Source organism: Scleropages formosus, chromosome 6 (assembly GCF_900964775.1).
Source record: "Scleropages formosus chromosome 6, fSclFor1.1, whole genome shotgun sequence".
NCBI classification, from domain to species: domain Eukaryota; kingdom Metazoa; phylum Chordata; class Actinopteri; order Osteoglossiformes; family Osteoglossidae; genus Scleropages; species Scleropages formosus.
Window position 1 is genome coordinate 36,672,181 of NC_041811.1, and position 20,962 is coordinate 36,693,142.

The 20,962-nt window shown below is 47.4% G+C and overlaps 2 protein-coding genes across 5 annotated transcripts; both read right to left on the reverse strand.

Annotated features, from left to right (window-relative positions):
* Nucleotides 1-6,026: 6,026 nt before the first annotated feature.
* Nucleotides 6,027-8,006, reverse strand: ubc (ubiquitin C). Its single transcript, XM_029252950.1, has 2 exons — nucleotides 7,921-8,006; nucleotides 6,027-7,292 (listed from the first exon to the last, which is right to left on the reverse strand). Exon 2 carries the CDS (start codon nucleotides 7,272-7,274, stop codon nucleotides 6,129-6,131), a length of 1,146 nt encoding a protein of 381 aa, XP_029108783.1. The 5' UTR covers nucleotides 7,275-7,292; nucleotides 7,921-8,006; the 3' UTR covers nucleotides 6,027-6,128.
* A 1,416-nt stretch (nucleotides 8,007-9,422) lies between these two features.
* tpst2 (tyrosylprotein sulfotransferase 2) lies at nucleotides 9,423-20,838 on the reverse strand. 4 transcript variants are annotated; one of them, XM_018745064.2, is made up of 7 exons: nucleotides 20,711-20,838; nucleotides 18,433-18,503; nucleotides 13,800-14,383; nucleotides 12,619-12,936; nucleotides 12,113-12,311; nucleotides 11,318-11,368; nucleotides 9,423-11,019 (listed from the first exon to the last, which is right to left on the reverse strand). In XM_018745064.2, exons 3-7 carry the CDS (start codon nucleotides 14,294-14,296, stop codon nucleotides 10,987-10,989), a joined length of 1,098 nt encoding a protein of 365 aa, XP_018600580.2. In that variant the 5' UTR covers nucleotides 14,297-14,383; nucleotides 18,433-18,503; nucleotides 20,711-20,838; the 3' UTR covers nucleotides 9,423-10,986. The 4 variants fall into 4 exon arrangements, 3 of the variants coding, with proteins under 3 accessions (XP_018600580.2, XP_018600582.2, XP_029108787.1); XM_018745066.2 differs by lacking the exon at nucleotides 18,433-18,503 and having other exon boundaries at nucleotides 20,711-20,830; XM_029252954.1 differs by lacking the exon at nucleotides 20,711-20,838 and having other exon boundaries at nucleotides 18,433-19,504.
* Nucleotides 20,839-20,962: the final 124 nt, after the last annotated feature.

Consider the following 20,962-nt stretch of genomic DNA (forward strand, 5'->3'; position numbering starts at 1 on the left):
TCTGAGGTCCGCAGGGAACATTTTTGCCCTTTGCGGAAATTACTGGCACTAATGTCGTTTTCTGCATATGAAAATGGACGAGTGGCCCTGCTGTAGCGGACAACGCAACCTTTGTAGAAGTCAAAACTGTGGTTCTACGCTCACGAATCCACGTCTTTCCCCGGTCGGCCATGTGACGGCGAATCCCAGTAACCCCCCTCAGCTCTCCTGATCTGGGCCCCTTCTGCGTACAGCGGTACACCAGCACTTCTCCCGAGTCCTCCTGGGAGAGTTTCAGAGATGGATTGTCTTTTGGAAATTATCGCGGATGAGGTGAGAATAGAATACAAAGTGTTTTCCGAGATATTTCTGTGCATTCATTTAGCTGACGCTTTCTCCAAAACAACGTACAATATGAAGCTACTTACGATTATTTATCGATATACAGCTGGGTCATTTTACTAGAACATTTTAGGGTAAGTACCCTGCTCAAGGGTACTACATCCGGCAGTGGGATTAGAACCTGCAACCTTTGGGTCCAAACACAGCATCTGAAAGACAGCACTGCCAGCTGCACCATATGTGTGTGCATAATACACTGTTACAGGTGAAGGTTGAATACACACACACACATTTTCAGAACCGCTTGTCCAATACAGGGTCGCGGGGAATCGGAGCCCAACCCGGCAACACAGGGCGTAAGGCCGGAGGGGGAAGGGACACACCCGGGACGGGACGCCGGTCCGTCGCAAAGCACCCCAAGCGGGATTCGAATCCCAGACCCACCCGAGAGCAGGACCCGGTCCAACCCACTGCGCCATTGCACCCCCCCAGGTCAAATACACATAAGCAATAATATAAGTCATTTTTATCTAAATCTGGGCTCCAGTGTGAATAGATCCGCTGCCTCGTGTTTCAGTGCTCAACAACATGGTAAAACCTGGCATCCTCTGAGAGCAGCCTCTCAGGGATGGAGAGACATTTCTACACGTGGAAGGAAACTGTCGCATTCCGCTGTGTGTGCCTGGAATGCCTCTTGGGCTCCTTTCTGAAGACTGGGGCGAAGGGGTTAACGTTGGAATAAAGGGACGTGGCTGAACATAATCCTACAGAAATTTGTCTAGAAGAGAAAAATTCCAAGCGAAACACCGGAGTTTCGTGTTCGCTGCTGCCCGAGGACACGGCCGTCCGACTTTATGAAATAAAAATAAAGCAAAGAAACCTGATACAGCAGATCGGGGCTCAGCAATATGTGGAGAACCGACAAGGACACTGGAAAAAATTGAGTGGGGCGGGTATCGGTAGTTAAGGAACAGGGGGGCAGCGGGCAGCATTGCGACCTCACACTGTCTGGGCTGTTTAGCCACAGGTTCCAATCCGACTCAGCCTGTGTGGAGTTTGCATGTTCTCCCCGTGTTCACGTGGGTTTCCTCCAGGTGCTCTTGTTTCCGCCCACCTTCAAAATACACCCATTTCAGGTTAATTGGCAATCCTAAATTGGCCGTAGCCTGTGCACGTGTGAGAGACTGTGTCCAGCTACCCTACAGTGCACTGGTGTCCCATCCAGGGTGTTCCCTTCTTCGTCTCGCACCCTAAGCCTCTGGGATGGGCTCCGGACTGCCCCGACCCTGACTAGAACTGGCAGTTAAGGAAAGTGAGTGAGGAGTCAAAGAACATTTTGTCTACTACCGTAGTAGGTAAAGCATAAAAAAATCGTTATGGAGCAAAAAGAAGACGTTTTTCTGTATGTTCTCGACTGGTAAAATCACTGCACACTCCTGGGCTGAGTCCTCCACTTACAGACACTGGAAGTGAGTTCTCAAGTCAAAAGTTGCTTGTTTCTTGCTTCCTCAGTTAATAAAATCTGAATAAAACACTTTGTGCACTTTTCTGGTTTGGTCCCATAAAAGCTGCAGACATTTAGCAGGACGTATCTGCAGAACCAGGTTGCGGGTTCGATATGTTGAGAGAAAGACGGACTTGAGTTGATCGTTACTGCCAGGCTCTTCACCGACGAGGCAGGTGAGATGAGCGAGTTCTCCAGTTTGATCGAGAGTCAAACACATTTTCACACACACACACATTTTCAGAACCGCTTGTCCCATACGGGGTCGCGGGGGAACCGGAGCCTACCCGGCAACACAGGGCGTAAGGCCGGAGGGGGAGGGGACACACCTAGGACGGGACGCCGGTCCGTCGCAAGGCACCCCAAGCGGGACTCGAACCCCAGACCCACCAGAGAGCAGGACTGCGGTCCAACCCACTGCACCACCGCGCCCCCTAGCGACAAACATCTCATAGAAAATACGATGTGTTCATTACATTAGCAGGAAGAGACACTTAAATACAGACGCGTGATTCTTAAGTGCAGTTACTTTGTTTCTTTCCACCATATGAACCAATGTTCACCAGATGAGCAGCTGCATAAAAATTTATCTGAATATCAACGATTCCTGGTCACCTTCCTAGTAATAATTTTTTTTTGAAATATAAACATTTACGCTACATTACAGGAGTAGCTGTGTAAACGTTTATTTGGGCATCATCTTAAAGTGATGGTGCATGAACATTTATACCTCACATGAACTTAAGAGACGATGGGCCAAGTGAGTCTGGAAGAGGTGAAGAAGGTGACTAGTTTTTCTAGAGTTTCAGTTTCAGCCACAAAATCTTGCTTTTTCATTTTTCACTAAATGTTTTAAGAATGGGGGTGCGGTGGCGCAGTGGGTTGGACCACAGTCCTGCTCTCCGGTGGGTCTGGGGTTCGAGTCCCGCTTGGGGTGCCTTGCGACGGACTGGCGTCTCGTCCTGGGTGTGTCCCCCTCCGGCCTTACGCCCTGTGTTGCCGGGTAGGCTCCGGTTCCCCGTGACCCCGTCTGGGACAAGTGGTTCTGAAAGTGTGTGTGTGTTTTAAGAATTTGCCAGAATTTTTGCTCACACATATAAGGAAAACTGTACTGAGAGATTTTTAAATGCCATTCATTGACAAAAAATTACGTAGATTTTCTGCACTGGAACATTATGGAAAAGCACTGAAATGTAGCAGCCAATGGAAGATTCTAGAAGGCACGAGAACATTGTAGAAGGTACAAAGAAATGTCCTGGGAAGCATCAGATCCTAAGAGGTCCTTCAATATTCGGTGATTGGAACCTGGTGCCAAAATTCACCAAAATTTGCTCATTTCAAGAATGTGGAATATTTTTCTAAAAACTGACATACAGTACAAACTAATGCCAAAGTATGTTTCATCTATCAAAACTGAATGGAAAATGGGGGGAAAAAAAATCGCTATGTAATAAAATTTGGCTACATTGTGATCACCGTAGCTTTTTTTTCGAATGAATAAAAACGATTGTAACAAACCGTACAGTAAGAACTGAGTTTGAATAAATTCAAGCAAATTGACATTTTTCCTTCAAAGATTTTCTTTTCTCAAGTAACGAACGCTTCATTCACCACACTTGACTGGAAATCGCGTTTCTGACGCAAAGACCCTCAGGAGCTGCATCAACGCTTTAGAGCCAATATAGTAAAAGCGGACAAATAATGCGTTCTTTGTTACACCACAGATCAGTAAAAATATCCACAGTCGTTAACACTTTGTTGTTAGAACATCAGAACAACTATAGCAGGTTTACGCTGAATTTCCAGTGGACGATATACCGTACGCTCGCTGTTACCGAAGGTCACGTGATTGTAAGAGAAATACGTGGTGGAGAAATTCCTCCACAGGCCACCTGCACTCACATACAGAATACAGTATTTACATCATTTTACACCGAAATGTCCACAGTTGTACATTAGAGCCTAAGAAAGCTAAAGGATGCGGCAAATTAGTTTACGAAATGCGCAAAAAAAGTGCAAAGGACGAAAAGAAGAAACCGGACCTCTACCCTGAACTATCGAAATAAATATTTGGCCTTCAAGATAAACCCTAGAAAAAGTCACTTGAAGAAGGGGCGTCGCTGTGTGAGAAGAAATGAAGATGCGAAAGAAAGCTGAATGTGAAAATGAAAAGTTAAAAGTGGAATGAAAGACAGTTATAACTAAAGAAAGAATACAAAGGCAGTTGATTCTCAGGTTTAAAAAAATTGCAGGGGTAGTAATGTTGATATTTGCGGCTATTTGCGCATTTCTCCTCGGACGTGGTAAATCACACCGTGAGAAGCAGTTTGTGTTGAGCGTGAGAGCACATGATCAGCGAGACTTCCACAGGACCTTCGTCGTCGTCTCGTAACCGCCCGGTACGGAGGTGGTGCTCCTCGAACACGTCGAAATCCCGAGAAAAGTACAGCTGCCCTGTTTAACCTGCTTTTCGGTAAACGTTCACTCACCCGTGACTTCATTAGAAACACCATACCAATAGTGTAGCGGGTGGGCCATTCTCCCGTTGTTCTCGAACAGCCTCACTTCTGGGTGGCATGTGGCCCACGAGATGTTGGAAACATTCCTTTGATTTTCTGGTCCATGTTGACATCACTGATTGCGTCACGCAATTTCCGCTGCGAATCTCCTGTTCTAACACATCCCAAAGGTGTTCTACTGGATTCAGGTCCAGTGACTGGGAAAGCAACTGAAGAACATTGAACTCATTGTCATGTTTGTGGAACCAGAGACGACTTTGCTTTGTGACATGGTGCATTATCACGGTGGAAGTAGCTATTAGAAGATGGGTAGTTGTGGCCATAAAGTGACGCACATAGTCAGCAAAGACAGTCAGACAGGCTGTGGAATTCAAGTGATGATTGACTGGTATTAACATTCCCCACAGCATTATACCACCACCACCAGCCTGGACTGTTAATACAAGGCAGGTTGGATCTATGGATTTATACTGTTGATACTATATTCTAATTCTATCATCTGTGTGCCTCAGTAGAAATCGAGATTCATCAGACCAGGCTACGTTTCTCTATATATATATATATAGCGTTCAACAGTTCAGTTTTGGTGAGCCTGTGCCCACTGCAGCCTCAGTTTTGCTCTTGGTTGACAGGAATCGAATCCGACGCGGTCTTCTGCTGCTGTAGCCCATCTGCCTCCAGGTTCGACATGTTGTGCATTCTGAGATGCTTTTATGCTCGCGCAGTTGAAAAGAGTGATTACTGACGTTACCGTTGCCTTTGTTGGCTCAAACCGGTCTGGCCGCTCTCCTCCAACCTCTCAACAACAAGGCATCGCCATTTGCAGAACTTCGGCTCACTGGACGTTTTTTTGATTTTCACGTCATTCTGAGTAAACCGTGGAGACTGTTCTGTGTAGAAAGCCCAGGAGATGAGCAATTACAGAAATACTCAAAACAGCTTGCCCAGGACAAGCAATCAAAATTACTGAGATCATTTTCTCCATTCTAGATAAGGAATACAGAATCCTTAACTCGAAGGACTAAGTATTTCAAGATTACAGGATGTATATTATGGGGAAAGATTTTCAAACAAAGTGTAAGTACAACACTTCTATTTGGAACACCTGCTTTTTCATGCAATTTCCTAATGAGGCAGTGATGTGGCAGCAGCAGTAATGAGGCAGTGATGTGGCAGCAGCAGTGCATAAAATCATGCAGGTACAGATCAGGAGCTTCAGTTAATGTTCACATAGAACAGCAGTTACCGCCTCAAGCTCAACTTAAGGTTAAACAATGTTCTTTGTCCCATGAACTCACACCTGATTCACTCGAGACTGAACTTCCACACGGAAAAATGCTCCCCTTGGGTTGTATATCTTACTATGAATTCAGCATCTCAAGCGGTATGTTCAAGACACACTGAACTGGAAACAATTGCAAAGTCCTTCCTCTGCCATGTCTGACCTGAGACTTCAATTTTACCACAAATATATACTCATGTAGTATGAGTGCATTTACAACTTTACTCCTTACATGAACAAGGAATCATCACTTTCACCCTTAGGGAGACATCCTATGAAGATCTTACATGTTCTTAGTCTGCCAATGCAATCCCACAACCTCACCAGGGAAGCAGAAACATTTACCTACTATGAGTAGCTTTGTAGGTCTAGAATTTTAAGCAAATGAAACAAATCACAATTTCAGGAATGCTTCAACTTTATTAATGGAAACAGGGGAGGGGAAGGAGGAAGACAGTGAAGTGAATAGGGAAACATTTTGATCACTGGACTTAAAATTTGTTTAGTTGCCGCCACGAAGACGGAGGACGAGGTGGAGGGTCGACTCCTTCTGGATGTTGTAGTCGGACAGGGTGCGCCCATCTTCCAGCTGCTTGCCAGCGAAGATCAGCCTCTGCTGGTCAGGGGGAATGCCTTCCTTGTCCTGGATTTTGGCCTTGACATTCTCAATGGTGTCACTGGGCTCCACCTCTAGGGTGATGGTCTTGCCGGTCAGGGTCTTCACGAAGATCTGCATGCCTCCACGAAGACGGAGGACGAGGTGGAGGGTCGACTCCTTCTGGATGTTGTAGTCGGACAGGGTGCGCCCATCTTCCAGCTGCTTGCCAGCGAAGATCAGCCTCTGCTGGTCAGGGGGAATGCCTTCCTTGTCCTGGATTTTGGCCTTGACATTCTCAATGGTGTCACTGGGCTCCACCTCTAGGGTGATGGTCTTGCCGGTCAGGGTCTTCACGAAGATCTGCATGCCTCCACGAAGACGGAGGACGAGGTGGAGGGTCGACTCCTTCTGGATGTTGTAGTCGGACAGGGTGCGCCCATCTTCCAGCTGCTTGCCAGCGAAGATCAGCCTCTGCTGGTCAGGGGGAATGCCTTCCTTGTCCTGGATTTTGGCCTTGACATTCTCAATGGTGTCACTGGGCTCCACCTCTAGGGTGATGGTCTTGCCGGTCAGGGTCTTCACGAAGATCTGCATGCCTCCACGAAGACGGAGGACGAGGTGGAGGGTCGACTCCTTCTGGATGTTGTAGTCGGACAGGGTGCGCCCATCTTCCAGCTGCTTGCCAGCGAAGATCAGCCTCTGCTGGTCAGGGGGAATGCCTTCCTTGTCCTGGATTTTGGCCTTGACATTCTCAATGGTGTCACTGGGCTCCACCTCCAGGGTGATGGTCTTGCCGGTCAGGGTCTTCACGAAGATCTGCATGCCTCCACGAAGACGGAGGACGAGGTGGAGGGTCGACTCCTTCTGGATGTTGTAGTCGGACAGGGTGCGCCCATCTTCCAGCTGCTTGCCAGCGAAGATCAGCCTCTGCTGGTCAGGGGGAATGCCTTCCTTGTCCTGGATTTTGGCCTTGACATTCTCAATGGTGTCACTGGGCTCCACCTCTAGGGTGATGGTCTTGCCAGTTAGGGTCTTCACAAAGATCTGCATCTTCACAAATTAACTGAACTGATGGGGAAGTGATTTAATGGTTAGGATTTAAAATTTATATGAAATTTTAAGTTTTAAACATTTGTATTAGGCAAACTTGACACTGTCAATATTATTTCACCTACCCTCAGGTGAGCCAGCTTTTCAAAAAAAAAAAAAAAAAAGTTGTCATGTTGGAAAAGTGCCAGATTGATAATAGGAAGCAAGTCTTAGTTCAATTTAGCTTCCCACAGATGCCTCTATGACTAAGCATTTCCTTGTAGTGACGTCAGTAGCACCTGACCCCTCCCAAACGAAAAAGGGCTGACATGGGGGGGGGCAATGTACAGCTGTTCCACCATTTTATGAAATGTCGCCATTATCCCACAGCAGTCACAGCTTACAGTAAAACACTTTCAAAACTTAAATATCAAATAAAAACACCCACATCCCCACCGTGAATATTACAAAACAATCGCCTTTCAGAGCTATGAAAAGAATAATTCAGTTATACTGTAGGACACCCTTTATGAAATCTAGTATTAGCTAATCGAGTTTACCGCCGTTCGACAGCCTACCAACATTACCAGACAATCAAAATATTAACTGGAACATTGCTATACGAATAAACTCACACAAAAGTCAGAGTGGTGTCCTTAACACTTACGTTTTAGGTCTTTTTGTCACGGGGCAGATGCAAAGGGACGTCTCTCTTCCAAGCGCCGGAGAACAATCTGCAACAAAACAAATTGGTGCGCTATTTATACCCCAGGTATCCATCCGCTGAAGGACTAAGTTGAGACTATAAAATGCGAGTTTTGACGAAATTCTTTTTTTTTTTAAATCATAAAGAGCCACAAATAGGACCAATTTACGTTTAGTAACATTTAAATATATTCATTATACATTACTTACAACGTATTTTTGGTGATAAATAGGGCGTATGCCGACGACCGGCGGAAGCATACAATAAAAGGGTGTATCCCGGTCTCTGTCTGAGCAGCGTCATCACGTTGAATTTCATGAAAAATGGCGGAGTGGGGGATGGGAATTGAGCTGAGCTTAGTGATTCTTAACTGAAAGTGACTGGCAACGGAAATGTCACATACATTTCTGGGAATGTACATGTTATATGAACCAAACAAACGCGACACACAAATTAATTCAGTGGTACATGACTGGCGCACTGACGCATCGCTGTATCACTAGCCTAAGAAACCGTCCTGAAAGTTTCATGTGTTGTGTTTAAAGTAGAAAAACACAGGCGTTATTCTATTTTAATCTTGTTCTATTGTAATTCTATAAGAGCAATTACATTTTTTATACAAAACATATGGAATACGGATTTTTCCGTTTCTTGTCGATCTACCATGACTTGCAAGTTCCAGTCGAATAGTTCGTGTAATGGCGGACGTGTCTGCTTCGTCCGCCTCAGCGTTAGGGCTCATATTCTGTTCAAATTGAAGTCGTCGCGATATGTTCTATATGTTAAATCAGTATATAAATGTTTTTATGTGTAACCCTAGTCTTAGGTATGGTGCCCTTTTCGTAGTGGAACACGCTTAATCTTTTTACTTTGACCTACATTCGCAGCACGACGGCGTGACGTTGTTTTTTTGTGCCAAATGAATCTGCTGTAAAGGCGAAGAGAGACTTGCAGCGGTGCCGCGAGGGAGGGAAGACACGACGTCCATTTAACAATGCAATATAAAAATCACTTTAATCAATACATCACATTACTTTTGAAAACTGTCCAATACATGTATTGATAGCCCAACACAATCCCCCCCTCCCAGCAGGAGCGCCGGCGCGCACACACCCCAAAAAAAAAAAAAAAAACAGGCTCTCTTTGTTTACAAAAGCTCTTTTGTGCATTTAAACCAATCATTCGTACGTTTCTAGGAGTGCTAGAATAGCCCAGTGGTCATTTGTGAGTTCTGGGAAAGGACCATGTGGAGCAGCGCCATCAACAAGTATTTTTTTTGTTTTTCTCCAGGAACACAAAGAACATCAGAAACCCTTCACAGGCCCTTAACCATTCTGGGCACCTTTGTCATCCCCACCCCCACATATTAAAATACAATTTGGTGGGGTTATTTTATACAAACCCCATACAGTAGCAGAACATATATTTTTTTCTACATATATATCATCAAAATATGACACACACACACAGTGATGCAGTAAAATCCCCCACTGTGTGGACACTGAAATGTCTGCCATCTTCTAGGGACACACACGTTTGTGATTCAGGGAGATTCTGGAGCCACTGGATGTTTTACACAGACACGAGAAGTGTAAATGCCATAAGCGGACTTGTCTGTGACAACGAGCTATACCTACAGCGGTACCGGTACCAGTGCCGCACCCATCGAACCCCGCTGTGGGTATGACCCTCCTCGGGCCCTTTGTGATGCAACGTGATCCAGACCCTGAATTCGCAGGGAGTAGAGTGTTAAAACTACAAGTCCAAATAAGATACAAACACCCAAGTGGAAGAAGGCAAATGGCTTTAAGTGTAAAAAGTGTGAGACAATATAACAGTGAGACAACACTTGCAGCCACAAAACTACTAGTGACATGTTTTGTGTATAAATTTATAGCATCATAATGACAGTGAAAACATAACTTCTTGAACTGGAGAGATTAAAGTTTACTTTGAGCACGACTCAGAAAAAGTTACTGAACTCATTTTCAGTTCTCCATCGTTCGCTTTCTTTAACCATTTCTTATCGGGGTCACAAGGTGCGGTGTCTATCCCGGAATCATTGGGCACTAGGTGCGGATGGGTACACCGTGGACGGGACTCCGTTGCATGGTAGCTACATACACGCACGGCAGGGGAACTCATCTGAACTGCATGTTCGTTGGACCATGGGAGGAAACCCCAGTGAACATGAGGAGAACAAACTCCACACTCACAGAGCTGGACTTGAACCTATTCCCAAGTAGCCGCGATGCTGCGAGATAGCAGTGCTACCCCCTGTACAGCCCCATTTTTAGTTCTCTTCCATATTCTGAATAAAAACCAGCCTGTGGATTCATCAGTTCTCTTGTTTTTGGAGACTTACGGGTTGATATTGTATATTTACAGCACATTTTGCATTAATTTCACAGCTTGAGTACCGTTTGAGCTACATTAACTGGATCACATTACAAGGGCTGTTGAAACAATAAATGGAATAGTATCTCAGAAAAAAATTCAATTTAAAAAAATACAAGACGACTTTAAAAATGTGAGAAGTAAGCATTAACGACATACATGGTACAAGCAGTACCATTAACACTGGTCACATGTGGAGCCGCTGTGCTGCAGGAGCCAATGGCTTGTAACCACAGCAGTGCCACACGGTGGCCAGTCTTGGAACTTATTGACTGCACCACATAAAATAAGTCATACTGACCATAGCAACACAACTATTTGTTCAAAATTTTACATTAATAAAAATTAAAATTCCAGAGTATGGTTACCAAAGTCTCATCAGCAGAGTATGATGCAAAACAAGAATCAATCTTGAGAACTTAAGAGCTGGTTTTCAACAAAGCTGTATCTACAATTCAAAAATACAAAGAAAAGGGACAGTCAGTGAAACTCTCCCGTCACTGATGCCAGGTGTCTGCTGCCAGTTCGTGAGAACACGGAGAAAGCCTCAAGTTGATGCCTTTCATGGGACGATCCGTGCTGCGAGGTGGTTTTGGCCCAAGCTGGAGGCGTGTGGTGAAGGCAGCCTTCTCACCTCTCCGTGTTGGAGCCGTTGAGGTAAACCTGAGAAGCGGGAAAAGTCCAAAGGTGGGAGGAGCAAAATGAAATCCCAATAAGGGTACAGCACATGAGTGACAGTTATTAATGTCAAGGCATATTAAACATGATAGCTATGACCAAACCGGTAATTACAAATTCGAGTTACATTAGCCCATTCTGGGAAACATTCTCAAGACAAATGTAGAAAATGAGGGAACCCAACCAGCACAAGTAACGCTTAATTATGGATTGTAATTATGGTATGGTTTATTGGGACCAATTAACATAAGTCCCACTCCCCCACATACCCACACAGACTTACCCATGGCTGCCCTTTCAAACTGGCTGGAGTTTTAAAGTCTCCCCTCAGCACCTGGCAGAAAAGAGCACTGTTGGGGCAGGAGGGCAATAACTGCATAATGTCTGGAGCAAAAGAGTCTAGAGGTAACAAAGCTGAAAGTGACCCAAAGCTGACAAATAGGCAATTATGTAATGAATGCATTGGCAGCATTTCATGCGAGACTGTGGAAACGTATTGTTTTGTGGAAACAGAAGTTACTTTACAAAATATTTAATAAACTTTCATTTTAATGTAGTTTGAAGTAAAATAGTTAGCCTTACATTGTGATATAGTGAAGTTACGCCAGGGGTGTACCCTGCCTTGTGCCTCGTTTGTCTCAGAACACAACCATGACCCTAGACAAGCAGTTATTGATAAAGAATGGATTAAAGTGTTAGGGGCTTTTTTCTTTTTAAATTACAGGTTTGTCCAAGGCATTTACAGATTGTAACGCACTAATAAGTGCAGGGATGTAATACACGTAATGTTAAGCTTTTGTGATTCAGTGGTGAAAGTGATTTTGGTTTTCTGGTCCAAACTGCGTTCATAAGTTGAGAAGGCAACATATATAAAATTTGCACAGAACACGAAAGGTTAAAAACAGGAAATCTTCGTTCGGATCCATACTACAAAATGTACTTTTGGTAGAACTGTGTTTATGAGTGACCCTCATGTATCTACAGAATGCGACTGTTGCTGGCAGTGTTTCACGCTGTGTGTTCAGGGTTCATGTGTATGTCTGGGTGCAGAAGAGCGCAGTGGCTGACGAGCCAGTACCCTCTCGGTGTTGTTGACCACCACAGGGTCCGGCTGCCCATAAGCGGGTGGATTGGCATTGGGGTTGTAGCCCAGCCGGCTCAGCATAGGGGCGATTTCTGCTATGTCAGCCAACACGTCCGCTGGGATGTGACCCACCCAACGGGTCAGGGCTTCCATGTTCACCGGCTTGATGACTTGGTCAGTGGAGCGCTCGATCCTGAAGGAAAAACTAAGGGAATTACGCATGGGTCTCTTTCCACCTCTATGGGTAGCCAACAAGAGCCGGCTGCGAAAACTCAGCTGTCGAGAGCTTTTCAGCCTGTTCCCTTTTCTGTCTTGAAAAAAGAACATGGAGCAAAGTAAACATAGGCCACCAAACTCCCCACACAGTACACACTGATCCAAAGGTTCAAACAAAAAGAACCGTGCCTAAAGCCCGGACTGAATTCTACCCATTTTTTTGACTGCATTTTGTTACGTGTCGCTACGAATCCCTCCCTCAGTCTAAATCTCCTGGCACTCACCGTGACAGGGAGACTCCTCCCGGCTGGCCAATGGCATCCTCGTGGTGCAGTACCCCCTCGTGCCAAGGCACACCCAGGAAGCGCAGCACTCCCTGCAGGGTGGTGCGGGGCTGCAGCACCAGGCTCTCGTAACGCACGGTGAGACAGCGCCTCGCGCCCACCTGAGAGCACTGTGCCAGCATGGCCTCCACGGCCCGGCTCCATTTCGTCAGGCAGTCCCTGTAGCTGGACAGGTCAAATCCCGCGATGGTCACGCGGCGCGAGATCATGGAGTGCACTGCTGCCCGACCGTCCCGGATCATGAGCAGGAACTTGGAGCTGGAAGACGAGGACCAGTTAGAGTAGACAGAGAGGGAAACACTGGCAACAGACAAGAAGAGGACAGAGCAGCACCAATGGCGGAACAGGTAAAGGGAACTGAAACTGAACGTGTCACATGCCTAGAGACAACATATTTTGGATACCACAACAAGAGCACAAAGAGTAGGCAAACACACAGACGGCAGCACTACACACGTTGCTATAGAGGAAGGGTGTCAAACCACTCCTGTTGATCTGTGTATAAACAGGTTTCTGCTCTAAATTCCCTTATCGCAGTAAAACTCTTGTCCCGATATTTAAAGTTTGTATATTTTGTGTACTCATCCCTTTTGTACTGCTGCCACCTCACAGCACCTGGGCTATTCAAATTTAGGTTTAAATCCAGCTCAGCCTATGTGGAGTTTGCATGTCCTGCCCATGTTTGGGTGGGTTCCCTCCAGATGCTCTCGTTTCCTCCCACACCCCATAGACATGCGGCTCAGGTTAACCGGCGACACCGAATTGCTCGTAGCGTGTGAATGGGTGACAGTGTGTGCAGGTGTGTTTTCCTGAAGTAGACTGGCGTCCCGACCAGGATATGACCCCCCCGCCTTCAGCCTTACACCCAGTAATTCTGGACTCCAGACCCCCACAAACCTGACCAGGACAGAAGGTAAATGGAAATGAATGAATTCTTTTTTTTTTTTATATTTGAGTATATCCTTTTGAGTTCCAGAAATACCATGTTTGCCGTTTCGGAGAAACTCGTCACTAAAAACAAGCAGCAACGATAATCACTGCGTGACGAAGCCTGGCTAATGGCAATGTAGGAAGAGCACTCGAGGCGGCAAGCGGCACAGCTCTGCTGTGGGGGGCCTCACTTGGGGAAGAGGTGCGACAGGTAGACGGCACTCTTGAGCGTGAACGGGTCCTTGTTGCACAGCATAGGGGCTGGCTCCCCGTGCCGGGCAATGACCTCCAACAAGAACGCAGCCACGGCGGAATCCAACACGTCTTGGTCGATGCCCGCCTCCTCCAGCCTCTGGCGCTCCTGTCCGGGTCGAGCCCACGCCTGGCGCAGGGCCAGCAACCGGGGGATGACCCGTGTCTCTTCACCACACCGAATATCTGGGTGGGCATCCAGCATGGCGCGCATCAGCGTGGTGCCTGAGCGGGGAACTCCACCCACGAACACGAGAGGGGCATCGCGCCCATAGCGATACTCTGTGCGCCGCCGATCCCGCACCAAAACCAGGGGCACAGGGGGAACCGGCCGCCGTCCCGGGCACCGAAGCGCTTGCTGTACCAGGCGCAGAAGGATGCAGGTCACCAGCAAGCAGAGCAGGCCCGTGACCCCCCGCCGCACAGACAGCCGCATGCCTGGTGCCGGCAACCACACCTCCCCTCAGCAAGGCTCAGAGAGTGGGGAGCACCAGATGCAGGGGGATCCCCCAGTCATGACCACCTGGGAGAAGGAAAGGAGAAAGCAAAGGTAATTTCTTACACAAAAACACTGCAGCGGAGTGAGACGCACAATAGGACTGAACCCACATTCATACTGTACCAACTGTCCACAAGTGTACGCTTCTGGGGTGGAGTCGCTGATACTGTTGAGGGGAAAGTGAGTGGGATGGATATTTTACTTAACTGAGCTTTGTTTACATATATAATTTATATACAGGTGGTCCCCAATTTTGGATGGTTCGACTTGCTATTTTTTCAACTTTACGATGGTGAGCTGGCAATAGACATTCAGTAGAAAACGTACTTTGAATTTAGATTTCCCCCCCGGGAGAGCGATACATGGAGCGATACTCTCTTGTGATGCTGGGCAGCGACCTGCATCTCCCAGTCTGTCACGCAGAGGTGTGTATTAGGTGTATTAAATGCACTTTCGACTTACGGTGGGTTTCAGGGAACATAACCCCATTGTAAATCGGGAACCACGTGTATAAATAAAGATTGTATTTTATTAGTCCCTGGTGGGTTGGGCTGCAGAACAGAGTTGTAAAATGTGTGTGGGTGTGTACATACTGTATATATACATATATGTTAAATATGGTATGTCCATTGTTCGCTGTAAACCACTTAGAATGAAAAATAACTATTAATGACCAAAAAAAACACAAAGGAGTTTCAATGAAACACTGGTTGCCCCACCCAGTACTCATTACATGACAAATTTATACCTAAATTGGCATATTCTCAATTTAACTATTTAATTTCACATAGTATTGCACACTGTCCTCTCCTGCCTGGACGTAATCAGTTTTTCCCTGCATGACACCTAATGTTAGAAAATACACACCTACGGTTCTGACCTTCAGATCTGGTGGTTGTAGGTTCGAATCTCACCTTCTGCTGGCAAAACACTTAACCTGAATTCCTCCAGTTAAAAAAGTCCTAGCTGTATAAATGGGGGGCACAGCAAGTAGTGCTGCTGTCTCACAGCGCCCACGTGGCACGAGAGGACGTGGGTTCGAGCCATGCTCAGTTTGTATGTTCTCCCCGTGTCTGCATGGGTTTCCTCTAAGTGCTCTGGTTTCCTCCCACAGTCCAAAGACATGCTGTTCAGATTCACCCATAGTGTGTGAGTGACAGAGAAATTGTGTGTTTCACTGATGTATGGATGAGTGACCCAGTGTAAGTAGTGTATCTAGCAGTGTAAGTCATTGCAGTGAATAAGGTGTGTGGGCTGATACTACATAGAGTTTATTGGAAGTCGCTTTGGAGAAAACAGTCTGCTAAAATAAATATAAATTATTTGTTTTTACCCAGGGGGGTGCGGTGGCGCAGTGGGTTGGACCACGGTCCTGCTCTCCGGTGGGTCTGGGGTTCGAGTCCCGCTTGGGGTGCCTTGCGACGGACTGGCGTCCCATCCTGGGTGTGTCCCCTCCCCTTCCAGCCTTATGCCCTGTGTTACCGGGTAGGCTCCGGCTCCCCGCGACCCCGTATGGGACAAGCGGTTCTGAAAATGTGTGCGTGTGTGTTTTTACCCATTTACATTTACTTAATAATGTGACCACAGAAAAAGGCGTGAAATAAATGAGTAAACATGAAGAACGGTGCTCTGTGCCCTTCTGATCATAACTCTACTGTGTTTCCCAGTGGGGATTTCAGTGCGAACACACCAGGGTGTTACACTTCTGTCCGCAAGATAAAATGTACAGTTCGGACGTCAATGGCACCTCTATTCAAACAGATTTAAATGCTTTTCATTAACGCAAACGCAACCATGTGCTGTGCCTGGGAAACTGACACAGAACACTACAGGCACACAAAATAACACCCAATTTTCCTCCTGCTTCTTCAGGTGCTCGTTCCCAGTTTGTGGCATGGAGCCGAGACCTAAAAATGTCCACAGCAGACCACAGAGAAACACACAAATGCAAAAACAGCAACTAAGAGGCGGAGCTTTGCACACATATGCAAACTGGAACCATGTGGTACCACAGACAGTCCACAGATTCCCCTGCTTGGCTTGGCACTTTTTACTGCACCATGTCTGGAAAGAGTCACGTGTTCCAGTCAACAGTAAACTGTTTAAATTAGCATCTTTTCTGGAAATGTGCTGAAGATCTTATACTTTCACACCAAATCTTTTTCAAGAAGACACAACTTTGCTTTTACTCCAGGAGGCACATTATCAATCTCTTTACACAGCTGCATATTTTCAGTGGAGCCCATGATGTGATGACCCTGCTCAGATCCTTCAGAAGACCTCAACCAGCACACTTGTTTACACCCTCTTGTCTTTCACATTCGGGTCACAAAAGCCGCAGAAACCACAGCATGTAGTTAGACATTTTTCTCGATATATGCGTCCAACGAGCCACCTGAATGCAACACAGACTGAGGTTCACCGCTGAACACGGCTGCAATCTGCAGCAGGAGATAAGAGCTTGCACCTCGAGCCCAACGCTCCAACCTCTGAGCACCCCCATGTGCTGATCTGAACCTCACAGAATATCATTCTCGACCTTCTGGAGAATACAGTCCGCCCTCGATTTTTTGCTAACGCACATATAATATAGGCATGCATGCATTTATGCATAGAAAGGTAAAGAAATTTCAGCATTGTAAATAAAATAAGATGCAGTAAATCAAAACACATTTACCAGCCAGAAAAAAAGCTTGACTTGTTCAAATATTGCCCTCTAGTCTAGCGGTAAATAAGTGTGTCCACCCCAATTACATACGAGGAGGGAGGGAGACGGCCCGATCGGAACGCACGCTACAACGGACTAGCTGGCTTTGCGGCCTTTGTGGAACCAACGGTGGAGATGGTTGGATTTTTTTGAAAAATTACTTCACACTTATCTTCTCCAAAAAAACCTAAAAATTACTTAAATATACTGTATCTCCCCTAATATTATGCTACATAGACGTGTACCCTCGCCGGACTAGAGTTACCGGGACTTGCCCCTGAAAGCAGGCTTGGGGGCATCCTTCGCCTGCGAGCATCTGGTGGCCAGCTTATCCACGTGTCCTAGTCAGGCTCAGCCCAAAACGGCAACGTGGAGCCATACTGTGGGCTCACCTGTATGGTGGGGATCGGGTGCGAGAGCATCCAAGGGGGCAGGTATGAGTGGTGTGGATCACCCTGGAGAGATTATATTTTATGGCTGGTCTGGGAGCACCAAGGAGCTAGAGCATGTGCCTGGGGTCAGCAAGGTTTGGACCCACTTGCTCTGCCTGCTACCACCATAACCCCCCCTCAATTCCGTAAAATCGAGGACGGACTGTTCTTGAATTTGTTGTCAAGGAGGTACTGCTTATTTATCGACATGACTCAACCTCCATAGTTAAGGCTGAACTGTACTTTTCATATTAAAATGAATCTTGCACTGTTATTATGGGAAGGGTGCAACAGACACCCCAGGCCTGCATGCGATGAGAAGTGGTGGCGCGGGTGCCTGTGGCCGGGAAGTACTTCAGACCAACACGTTGCCGGGCCCCCGGGGGAATGCCGCTCGATCTCGCAGTCACCACAAGCACTAAATTACGGCCGGCGGAGATGGATAACAGGGAGGATCCGATTGCACATGGCTGCGCGGACGCTCCCGCGCTGGAGAGCCTCGGCGAGAGCAGGGAGCACAAGGGCTGCTGTGAAATAAGTTCAACACCTGGACAGCCTCCAGGCTCACATAATGACCAAAATCTGGACAATAAAAGACATCTAGGCCAAAGGAGATGGGCTTCAGTGAACCCCAAGACATCCATTTGAGTATTTCCCAGCAATTTCCATGGTGGGACATCTCTACCCTATTTAGGCTCTGGGCTTCATTACCGAACGTTCAGCTGGGTTCCTGAAACATTTTCATCATTTCAAATTCAGTGCCTGTTTTTCTGAGATGTATCATTTGTCAATTTTAATGCCGAGTTCAGGTTTGTAACGGACTTTGACATCAGAAAATGCATAGACATTAACAAGTTATATCTTAAGACAGCAAAGGGAGAATTTTCAGTTGCGTGAACTTTATGACCTTACGAGCATCACAAAGAAATACTTACCTCAACTTGTCCTACTTTGGGTTTTTCTGAACTTTCGTTCTCTCAGAGTCCAGGGCACACCACTGCACGGCCTTTATGCGCCGGGGAGAGGGATCGGCCACAGCCGCCACACAACCACGTGCGAAGAGACGAGAAAAACAAACCAAGAGGAGTAAAGAATTGAAGATCTGAACACGGTTCTGAGACAAAGGATTCTGATGGAGACTGAGACCAAGAGTAACACGCTAGTTGAGTAGAACGTATTGTGGAGAAGGTCGTGTCAAAACCATGAGAAATGAAGCGTCTTCTCATCACAGGAAGTTGCAGAACAGCAAACGCAACTGAGGGCTACTGAGAGGAAGGCGACACACACACACACACACACACACACACACACACACACACAGGGGAAGAGGAAAGACACCTCCCACAGTCGCTTTTTCACTCGACACAGAGCCAAGAGCCTGTGCCAAAACTGAAGGTTGTGTGAGCCGGTCAGGTTGAGGGAGGAAGCGTTGAGATGTGCGGTCAAGGACCCCATTCCTCTTCAGAACGCCCACTGAACCCCGCCTCAACAGGAATTTTGAACTGAAGCAGACACTGCCACCGATCCGCCCAGAAAGACTGTGGTCACATCAACAAACCGCACACGTCATTTTTATCTGGAGATTCTAGGAAGCGGCTCTAAAGCCAGCGGCTTCTCGGGAGATGATCCGTACCGCTCCCCTTGGCCACCGTCTGCTCGGCGCTTCCACCCTGGTTGGCAGAAGCAGCGTCACATTCTTCAGGTCATTCTCACAGATTACACCTTGCTCACCTCCCTGCACCCAGTGATTCGTGGTGATTCAACCACCATAAAGACACCACCACATGTTTGCAGCCATCAGCCTTGGTCATGAACAGCACCCTCATTGTTGAGAAACCAACAACTGGTTGCAGGAAGCAGCAACTGAATGATGGGTTGATCAGCAGCTTCTGTTTCGACACCCAGGCCACAGCGTGGTGACAAACCGACTGGCTGAACGAGCATTCGACAGCAACAAGTGATGCAGGCAACTAGCCCGGAAGGCCGAGGACGACTCCAACCACAGAACTAGAGCGATGGGGACGTGAGGAGGATGAAGCGTTGCTGTTCTAAAACTCCCTGGTTTCCTGTCCCATGAGAGGGCCCTGCTGTAGTACCGCAGAGTAAAGAACTTGACCAGAACTGCTCCAGTAAATCTCTCCAAGTGCACAAAATGTTAGAGCACCTGTCCGCCGCAATGGAAATGACACCTTAGTTTAGCTCAAACTGGATTCCGGAACCATCCGGCTGAGGCAAGTTCTAGCCGCGCAAACTCAGTGTTAATTTACATTTGTGGAACCTCAGCAGAGCAGATGTTGTGCACTCACATTCACTGCTTGACCTGGCTTGCAGCGAGAGATGAGGCGTGCGGAGGGGAAGCATGGACATAACCATGGAGGAGGAGCAGCGCGATCTTCTCCACACACGATGGGCACCAGGTCAGGTGCTGCTCGCACCTCCTCGAGATGCTCTCTGCGCTGGAGGCCACGTCTCGTGGCGGAGCCAGTCGCTTCGCTTCCGCTTTTTTACTGCAGGAAATGAGGAGATTCGCCTCCGCTCGTGCGAGCGAGGGGCGCGAGAGACGACGTTCGCGCGGTGCGCCTCCAGGAACCGACAGCCGCGCGTGCACGCACGCACGCACGAATGCATGCACAAACACACACACCCCAGGGGGGCACGCGCGGAAGCAAATGTCGCCGTTTTCTGTTTTCACACGCGGATGACGTCGACGGTGCCCGCGTGCTGTGTGACAGCGGCACGAGACCGACCGCGTTCGCGCAGCGCCCCGAAGAGAGAGAGAAAAAAACGAGTGCGAAAATTGCTGAAAAGGAAGGATTAACTCCCGTTTGGAGATGTGGTGGAAGGTGAACGTTTAAACTAGTAAGCTGCCCTGTGACGCGCTCCGCTCCGCAGTACACACACACCACCGATACCTATTCAGTGCAACTTGGCTACTCCGGTTCAGTTCACACACTTCTTACGCCCTCGGAGAAGAAAGGCTGAAAGTGAAGCCGCTGGACACCGCTCGCATGAGAGGCACAGAACAGAATCGTCCCCGGCTGCACTAACCCTAAGCTAAGATGTCTAAGTTACTTCTGAGGGGGAAGGGGGGAAACGTATTATCGTCAACGAACGACCAGCCTCACAAGACACCGCATGATGTCGAGGCTGCACATGTCATGTAGCCGCCGATCTAATATACATAGGAAAACGCGATCAAAAAGCCGCACTTACGTTCTCGCCGAACCTCCACGGAACCGTTTATCCCCCGCGACTCGATTTATTCCACGCACACGGTGCAGCCGCCGGATCGCGAGACGAGCGCAGGCGCCCATCTCACGCTCTTCCACGGAGTGGGCGGGGCGAGTGCGTGACGTCACGGAGGGGAGCGGCGCCTCAAGTTTTTCAGCGAGCGACCGTTGAATGTTGAAGCGGTGGAGAGTAGAATAAAAATTCGTTTTCTTCTCTGTTCATTTATCTTAAAAC

Excerpts from the sequence above, each read along its gene's own strand:
- ubc (XM_029252950.1), bottom strand. The coding sequence starts at position 7,274 with ATGCAGATCTTTGTGAAGACCCTAACTGGCAAGACCATCACCCTAGAG.
- tpst2 (XM_018745064.2), bottom strand. The coding sequence starts at position 14,296 with ATGCGGCTGTCTGTGCGGCGGGGGGTCACGGGCCTGCTCTGCTTGCTG. Across the intron at positions 11,369-12,112 it reads TGGTCAACAACACCGAGAGG|GTGCTGAGGGGAGACTTTAA; the intron begins GTACTGGCTCGT and ends CTTTTCTGCCAG. Across the intron at positions 11,020-11,317 it reads GTTTGAAAGGGCAGCCATGG|GTTTACCTCAACGGCTCCAA; the intron begins GTAAGTCTGTGT and ends CCCGCTTCTCAG.